The 8,811-nt window shown below is 26.7% G+C and overlaps 1 protein-coding gene across 18 annotated transcripts in view; it reads left to right on the top strand.

Moving 5' to 3' along the window:
• Window positions 1-298: 298 nt before the first annotated feature.
• Window positions 299-8,811, top strand: part of LOC124949362 (troponin I) — a 23,103-nt gene continuing 14,590 nt past the window's right edge. For 2 of the 18 annotated variants that reach the window (XM_047494314.1, XM_047494329.1), the window contains exons 1-5: window positions 303-464; window positions 2,295-2,338; window positions 3,981-3,998; window positions 4,594-4,722; window positions 5,255-5,378. In XM_047494314.1, the coding sequence (XP_047350270.1) occupies window positions 2,324-2,338; window positions 3,981-3,998; window positions 4,594-4,722; window positions 5,255-5,378 (286 nt within the window). In that variant the 5' untranslated portion in view covers window positions 303-464; window positions 2,295-2,323. Of the gene's footprint in view, window positions 465-2,056; window positions 2,127-2,294; window positions 2,339-3,980; window positions 3,999-4,593; window positions 4,723-5,254; window positions 5,379-6,347; window positions 6,449-8,811 lie in introns of those variants that run through there. The other 16 variants (XM_047494313.1, XM_047494318.1, XM_047494327.1 and 13 more) reach the window with 16 other exon arrangements.

The following is an 8,811-nucleotide window of genomic DNA, read 5'->3' as shown; positions in this document are numbered from 1 at the left end:
ATCAACATAAAATACTATATCATATATAAATATATATATATATATATATATATATATATATATATATATATGTATAATATTTATTTATATACATAATTTGTAAACGATTTATTTTCTATAAACATGAATAAAAAATATTTTTGATTATTTATTACAAATTTTATGATAGATTTTGAAAGAATGATTATAATATCGAAACACAAAACGATCGATCGAACGTGGATCGAGTTTACGATCGAGAGGAAAACCCAGCTCCGTTTTCACTTTCAAATTTATTTTTGGCAACGAGCGGAGCACAGCTCTCGTCTAAAAATGCTTACAAGCGATGACGACTTTTCATTGGTTGTTAGAAGGACCACGTGAACGTGCTAAGAAGAAGGCACGCGACGAAGGCACACAAGAAAGGCACAGTCAGCTGCCTAACGTCCGGTTGGCTAGTTCGAAGCCATCTCGTTCTTATCAAGGTAAGCAGCTCGTTATTTTTTTTCTCTTCTTTTGCCAATTTTTTTTTTTCGTGAAGAAATATTCTCTATTTATCGAATATCAAAAAAAGAAATGAAAAAGAGTCGTTCAAAAAGTAGAATATCTATGTGCGTTTATCGATTATTTTCAAGGGCATTTATGTCCGCTGTTTCTCGAGTGTCAGTGAAAGGTGATCTCGTATGCTTTAATTTTTATATACCTATATATATATACATATGTAATATTGGCACTGATATTTTTTATGAATCTATACAGATGTATATAAAATATGTGTGTGTGCGTGTGAAAGAGAAAGATAAAAAGAGAAAGAGAGAAAGGTTACTAGTTTCATGTCATAAACGTCAATTTAATATAGTGTTTCTTGATTGTTTTATTAAGTGAGTAAATTCTATTAAAATTAATATTAATTTTCCATTATTTTGTATTTAATAAAATACATATCTCCTACTTCTTGCAGAAATTATTTAACTTTTTCTCATTTTACTTTTTATACTTATACGTTTTTTCTTATTTCCTTTTTATGATACCTCTTGGAAAGATAAATTCAAATAAAGTTTTTCTTTCTTTCTTTTTTCTTTTTTTTCATTATGTTTTCAGAATTCGTAAAGTTTTCTACGAAATATTGACAAAGAGAAAGAGAGAGAGAGAGAGAGAGAGAGAAACGAAAAAATAGAATATTATTTCTATATTTATATAGAATTAAATGGATTTCTCTCTATATGACCTCGGAAATGTTAGAGTATGTAGAAAGCGCACAGCAGAGTTTGGTTGTAATTTCTTGTAGGTTCGTTGTGCGCTTAGAATAGCTTAGGAATGAGAAGAGAATCTATACTTGGCAAGAGAGAGAGAGAGAGAGAGAGAGAGAGAAAGAGAGAGAGAGAGAGAAAGAGAGAGAGAGAGAGAGAGAGAGAGAGAGAGCTTGCACACTCTTTCACGAATATAAATGTCGGAGAGTCTGCAAGATTCTAACTGTGAAAATGTATGTGTACGAGGAATAAAAATACGAATGTTTAGGAATAAGAATAAATCTAAGATGGCAACGTTTCCTATAAATTTCGTTATTTTATTATTATTATCTTCCTAACTATATTTCTTCGAAGAAACGTAATACTCTTTAGTCTCGACAAATTTTTTTCTTGTGCATCAATCATTATATCTTTACTCTATTGTATTTATTCATATATCAATTCTTTAATTTTTTCGATGATAGATCAGCAATAAAATAAACAATTTTAATATAAATAATTTTGACTCTTAATTCGAGATCAAAGTACATAATAGTAAACATTGGAATAATCTTACGTAAATCTCAGTATTATTCAAAAATATCTCTGTGAGATCAAGTTTTCTCTATTCGACGTTAGATCGAAGTTGGTATATGTAAAACGATGTGTGTGAATAAAGGGGAGGGGATAAAGAGAAAGAGATCTACAGCAGCGTGTTGGATCCAAATTTGGATCGCCCTGATATACCGACGTAGCCAAACCGACTCAACGTTACGAGACCTTTGAAAAGAGGGGATGCTCAAAATCTATTTTTACTCTTTCGATATTCTATACCATCCGCGATGAAGTTTCTTGCATCGTAAGATAAACGGAGAAATTTAGGCTTATGGAATATTATCGTGACAAGTGATTCAAAATGTAATCAAAAAATTATTGTAAATTTGCTAAAAAAAGAATTTCTTTTCGTCCGAACAAATTTTTATTTCTGTTCAATTCTATGTAGAATTCCAAATCGATATACACATACACATACACACATATATATATAATTAATTTTATTTTTTTTTTTTCTTTTTTTAATCTTAGGTAGACGCGTGTAAGAAGTAAACATCAACATGGCGGACGATGAGGTTAGGTGAGTATCGAACGAATGATATCAATATTTTTGAAATCGGATAGATTAGATAATTAAATTGATAACTAATTATTATTATTATTATTATTATTATTATTATTATTATTATTATTATTATTATTATTGTTATTGTTATTATTATTTAATCATCAATTATTATTTTTTTTTCTTTTCATTATTCATCGTGGATCATTTCTACATCTAATTATGGAATATTCGTCAATGGCGATTCCCAATCAATAAACCCCTTCCTTGGTTTTGGATTCTAGTATGAATTACGAATTTAAAGGTACGGATTTTGTGTTTTCTATGCTCGTTCTTCTTCTTGTCCTCTTTATTAGAATTAGATGTTTGACATTTGAGATCTGAGATGTAAAGAAGTTTACTATGTAATAAAGAAAAATACGAAAGAAATTAATTTTATACTATTTTTGTTAGAATAGTATAAAATTGTATTTTAGTATTGTATTTTTTTTTCTTCTTTTTTTTACATAGTAATCAACTTCGAAGTAGAAAATAGTTTTTAAATTTTCTTTTTTGAAGGCTTCGAATAGACTGAGCCTTGTTTTTTCTTTTTAGTTGGTTTTTTCCTCGATAATATTTTTTCCCCTATCTATTTTTGTTTTTATGGAAAAATTTAAATACAAACGTTACGTGTTTGCTTACTTTGCCTCGCCCTCGCCCTTCACTGTCAGTTTTTTAGAAAATTTTTTATATTTTTATTTTGACCACTCTTATACAAAAGAGAGTTTATTTCTTTTCTTTTTTTAATTTTTTCAAGTGATATATCGATTCTTCATATCGGTATTTCGAGCTTTTCCCCTTCTCCCCCTATCGTTTCTGTTTTTTCGAAACAATTATTAGAACAAAAAAAGATCATCAATAGAAAGAAATCACAAATCCGAACACACAAATATCGTCGATAGACAAGGATGGAAATGCAGAGTGCTACCGGTAAAGTAGATACGATGCTCGCACGTAAAAATTGCATTCTCCATGAAAAAAAAATAAAAAAATAAAATAAAAAAGATACAAAGACATATTACTCTTGCATGTTAATTATTTATTTTGCTTGTAAAAGATATATGTAACATAACCTTATATAAGATATACGTAACATAATATCATGTAAGATATACAACATAAACGTTGTATTAATTATAGTTATTTACTTTTTTTATATGCTTCGATTGATCTTTGAGCTTTTATTAATTTAAATATTTCTAAACAAATAATAAATATATATATATATATACATATATGTATGTACATATGTAAAAATATAATATATAATATATACATATTTTCATATGTTATATGTAAAAAAAAAATATATATATATATTTATGATATGTGCTGTACACTTTTTGATTTTTATAGAAAAAAGAAAAAATATGTTTTTCGAAATTATTATCATTTGTAATTAACGCAATAAATATATTGCTTTGCACAATGCTTTTGCCAAAAATTTGTTAAAAAACGAAACTCGAAACATTTTTGCGAATCAAATTATGAGAAATATTTGGTTGAATTCATAGCTATTTCAAAGTTCGTTTCGAGTATCGTATATATCTCGAATTATTTCTGATGTATGAATGTTTTCTAATATCTCTTTTTCTCTTTCTTTTTTTTTACAGAGGAAGCGTCTCGAGGATGTATGTAAAAGAGATGGAATTATCGAAGTATCACGAACTTATCTCCAATGGAAAGATCGTTCGGAAGCTTCGACTAATTATCAATGTTTTCTTTTAACCGAATTTTAGAAACTTATCTTCTTTAGACTTCTCTAGACTACCATCATTGATTCTCAAACTTTTTAAATATTTGGTTCTAATAATAACAATTTCTATAATTTTCATATTTTCATTAGTTAGATATTTTTAATCTTTCATCTACTTTCTTTAGTTCTATATAATCAAAAACATGTTATGAAATAAAAAGTGCCGATTGCTTGATCAAACTTGGAATTATAGATAAAAAAAATAAAATCATTAGATATATTAGACATATACTATTAGTAATTAAAATCGACCTATTTTTTTCAAAATCATTACTTACTATAATAATATCATTAGAATTAACATACTATCTTTTCAATCTTTCAATTATCTTTCCATTTCATCAAGAATAGGCTTTAAAATTTGCTGGATCTTTCTAGTAACCGAATGAATGGCTTCCAAGTACAGCGTTGTATTTAAAGCGTTAGAATTAACAGAGTATTTAAAGAACGTGTTTACACGATTAATGCAGGAAAAGAAGAGGAAACAGGCGGAGACCGATAGGAAGAGGGCTGAGGTCCGAGCCCGCCTCGAAGAGGCTTCCAAAGCTAAAAAGGCTAAGAAAGGTTTCATGACCCCTGACAGAAAGAAGAAACTAAGAGTTAGTATATATTTCATTTTCTAATTGCAAATATATAAATTTCTTTTTGTTATTAATTAATGAAATAAATTCTTTTTTACATTAATTTATATTTTATATATAATTTATATATATATTTAAATTAATATATTATATATATATAAATTATATACTTTATATATATTATATATATTATATATATTTTATATATATTATATATATAAATAATATGGATATAATATTATAATTATTACATTATACTATGGATATTAATTTTTTAATAGAACAATAATATATTTTTAATATTTAATAAATCTATTTTGCACAATTAATTTTACATAATTATTTTATTTTTCGTAATAATTATATAATTTATATATATTACTAATATTTAATATTTAAAATATAAATTTATTTTACATATATAATTTTACAAATTATTTTTTAATCTTTTAATTAATTATCATTTATCATTTCATTTAGTATCTTATATACTCATATACACACACAGACATATATATTCAAGATTTTATTATTATTTACTTTTTGACAGCTCTTGTTGCGTAAAAAAGCTGCGGAAGAATTGAAAAAAGAGCAGGAAAGAAAAGCTGCAGAAAGGAGACGTATCATCGAGGAACGTTGTGGAAAACCAAGGAACGTCGATGATGCTAACGAAGGTATTTTGTCCTTTCTTTTTATCCATCCTTTCTATATCTCGGCAGAACTTGTAATCTTAAAATTATTTGCGTATTTCGATTTCGAATTTTCGCAACTCCGATATCGTATGATTAAAGTTATATTAATGTCTATTCGTCATTTATATTATTCTATATTTATACTTTGGAAAAAATTTTCTATCCAAAGTATTTATCTAGAGGAAAGATTTATAATCGATTTTAATTTCTCGGATAGCCGATCATCTTTCTTAAAAATTGGTTTATAAATACTTAAAATTAGATAATTCTTTTTTCTTAAGAATTATCTCGTAATCTTAAGGATTATCTCGAAAATGAGATCTTTTTACAATACATATACATACATATACATACATCTTCTAAAACAGATCTTGGACGAAGATTTTTTTACAGATACGTAGATATATATCTTGAATTGATAAATATCTATTCTTAAAAGAATTATTTCAATAATAAAATATTTTTACAACGCAATATTTATATAATATTGTATGTACGTAAATATACATATATTTATATATATGTATATACACTACTTATATATTATTATTAGGTATCATCGACGATTATTATTTATAATTGACATAATTTTTCCCATTCTCCTAACCATCTTTTCCCCCTCCCCTATTTCGTACACACACGTGAAAATACGAAATTATCGGTCTTCTCAATTTCCTCATTTTTTTTTCTTTAATTTCTATCTAACATTATATTATATAAACAAATGCCAAGGTATACCAACACGCGTGATTGACGAAATATGTCGGGAAAAGAAGTTGAAAAGAAATAAATATATAAAAAGAAAGAAAACGAAAAAAGAAAACAAAAAGGAAAAAAAAAAAGAAAGAAAAAGAATCAACTCTAAAAGGAAAACAAAGACTCACATAGTCTCGGTTTTATAATAGTTCACAATTCTTGTCTTTATGTCTTCTCTAATTAACTCTCACGCAGAAACAGTGAAACGTGTGCTACGCGAGTACCACAATAGGATCACGTCATTGGAGGATCAAAAATTCGACCTTGAATATGTCGTTAAGAAGAAGGATTATGAGGTACTTCAGAGAGAATAGTACACAAAAATACGGGCGACTAGTCCAAATAACGAGCATTTATAACAACGTTATCAAATAATGAGCGCTCAATGTTGTTGCCATTTTTTCTATTACATATTAATGCAGTGCTCTTGCCCGGTTGCGCATATTATTATTTTTGTTCTTTTATCTTTTTTAATTTTTTTAATTTTTTTATTTTTCTATTTTTAAAATTTTTCTTCACCAATTAGAACCTTTCGATATTATCAACGAAATTTCTTTTTTTTTCTTTTTCTTACATGCGACACCGACCTAGAAAAAAATCTCTAACGTGACGTACACCGTCGACAGTAATTTGTTTATTTTGTAATAACAAATATAAAATTTAGTTACATATATCATGTTTATTTATATGTTCATTTTTTCAGAATCGAAATAATATACTTATCATAATTGTAGCGTGAAAGTATTATAAAATTGAACATTTCTTTTTTGTTTAATTTCTATTTTAATTTATTATAAAGCAATTATTTTCACGATACGAAATATCAAATTTAGTGTGCTGAGTTTCTTTTTCCTATTTTTTTATTTTTTCAAAATTGCGATAATATACTTATAAAAGTTATTGTCGATTAAGTGTGCAAATTTGAAGATTTTATTTACACCCCTTTTTTTTTATTTTAATTTCTACCAATACATACAAAAATAAGTAAATTTGATTTATTATTTCGACAATGAATACTTTACATTTTCATTTAAAAATTATAACTCGTACGTTTATTATTTAGTTAATTAATCGATTTTTCATATTTCTGCGACCGGGCATCGGGACACGAGCTTCGCATTCTATCGCTACGTTTCAATATTTATCTCTTTCTCTCTTTCTCTCTCTCTTCCCCCTCTTTTCTCTCTCTCTCTCTCTCTCTCTCTCTCTCTCTTTTCCTATCGCTATCTCTCTCTCTCTATCTCTCTCTAGCCAAACACAAAAAACATACATACATACTTTATTTAACAGCAACGGCATCACTTTGTTTCTTTACTCTTTTCTATTTGCATTTTATCCTTTTATGCAATTTTGCAAATTTATGTGCTCGCGATCCTTTGCCTTATCTTTTGATCTTTTTTTTTTGTTATCGTCTTTATCCTTTATCAATGCCTGGCCCGGACAACTTATGTGTCGTTGATTTTTATATAAAATGTTGTTTGTCTAATAATTAAACGAAATTTAAAATTAGAAATTATATACATATACAATCGTCGATCGCGATAATCGATGTTTTTAAATATTGTGATGCATTATTATGAACAAACACGATATGGATATATAAATATAAATATATAAATAAATAAATATATATATATATCCATATATATATACATATACTTATACAGGGTGGATCGAAAGTTTTTACGCGAGTTTAAAAATCGATTACTCTTTTACGTGACCTTTTTAAGCTTGTAGATAAGCTTGTAATTTGACAATCTGAAAAATGAAATTAGCCTAAAAATGTTTCGATTTAGAAGAATAATTGATTATTAATATCTTCTAGGAAATTTTGACCCATCATGTATATGTTACATATATACATATGTATAACATTGTTTTTTTCTTTTTTCTTTACATTATCTCAAATAATTTATTCGATTTACAATAATTTTAATTTTCTAACTGTAAATTTTCATCTCCAATACATATATACATTTATTTCAAATTTTTCCCTTCCCCTCCATCCTTTATGAATCAGTCCTCTTCTCTTTTTTTTGCCTTCTCTATTTGATATTTTCTTGAAATAGAAAAGAATTGTATCTTAGTCAACGAAGTCATTCTAAGAATCGTAACGCTTATTTTTCGTCGATAGGTACATTCGAAATATGTAGATATCATTCTCGTTTAGATTAAAGATCGAAAATGAAAAATGTTAAATCGCGATTATGATTCTGAAGATGACTTCGAATTTTGACAGCCAACGTCAAGTCCATACTGATCCAGTATCATAAGAGGATCAACATTCTCGAGGGGGAGAAGTACGACCTTGAATACGAAGTTGCCAAGAAGGATTTTGAGGTCGACACTTTTTCTAAGTAGAGAGAGAAAGACAGACGGCGCTGCAAATTAGAAACTATTTTTTCTTTTTTTTTCCTCTCAAATTTTTTTCTTCTTTGTTTTTCTTCTTAATTGTATAATAATTAATTATATAATATAATCTGTAATAAAAAAATAATATATATATATATACATATATATATATATATATATATATATATATATATACATATATATATATATATATATATATATATATATATATATATACACATTTTTATAACGATGTTAATTTGTTTATCAGTTTGCAGCGCATCGTCGTAAAACGCCAGTAATCGAT

The sequence above is a fragment of the Vespa velutina genome, chromosome 5 (assembly GCF_912470025.1).
Source record: "Vespa velutina chromosome 5, iVesVel2.1, whole genome shotgun sequence".
NCBI lineage: Eukaryota > Metazoa > Arthropoda > Insecta > Hymenoptera > Vespidae > Vespa > Vespa velutina.
The sequence above is the reverse complement of the archived record's forward strand: the minus strand, read 5'-3'. Positions and strand labels throughout refer to the sequence as shown.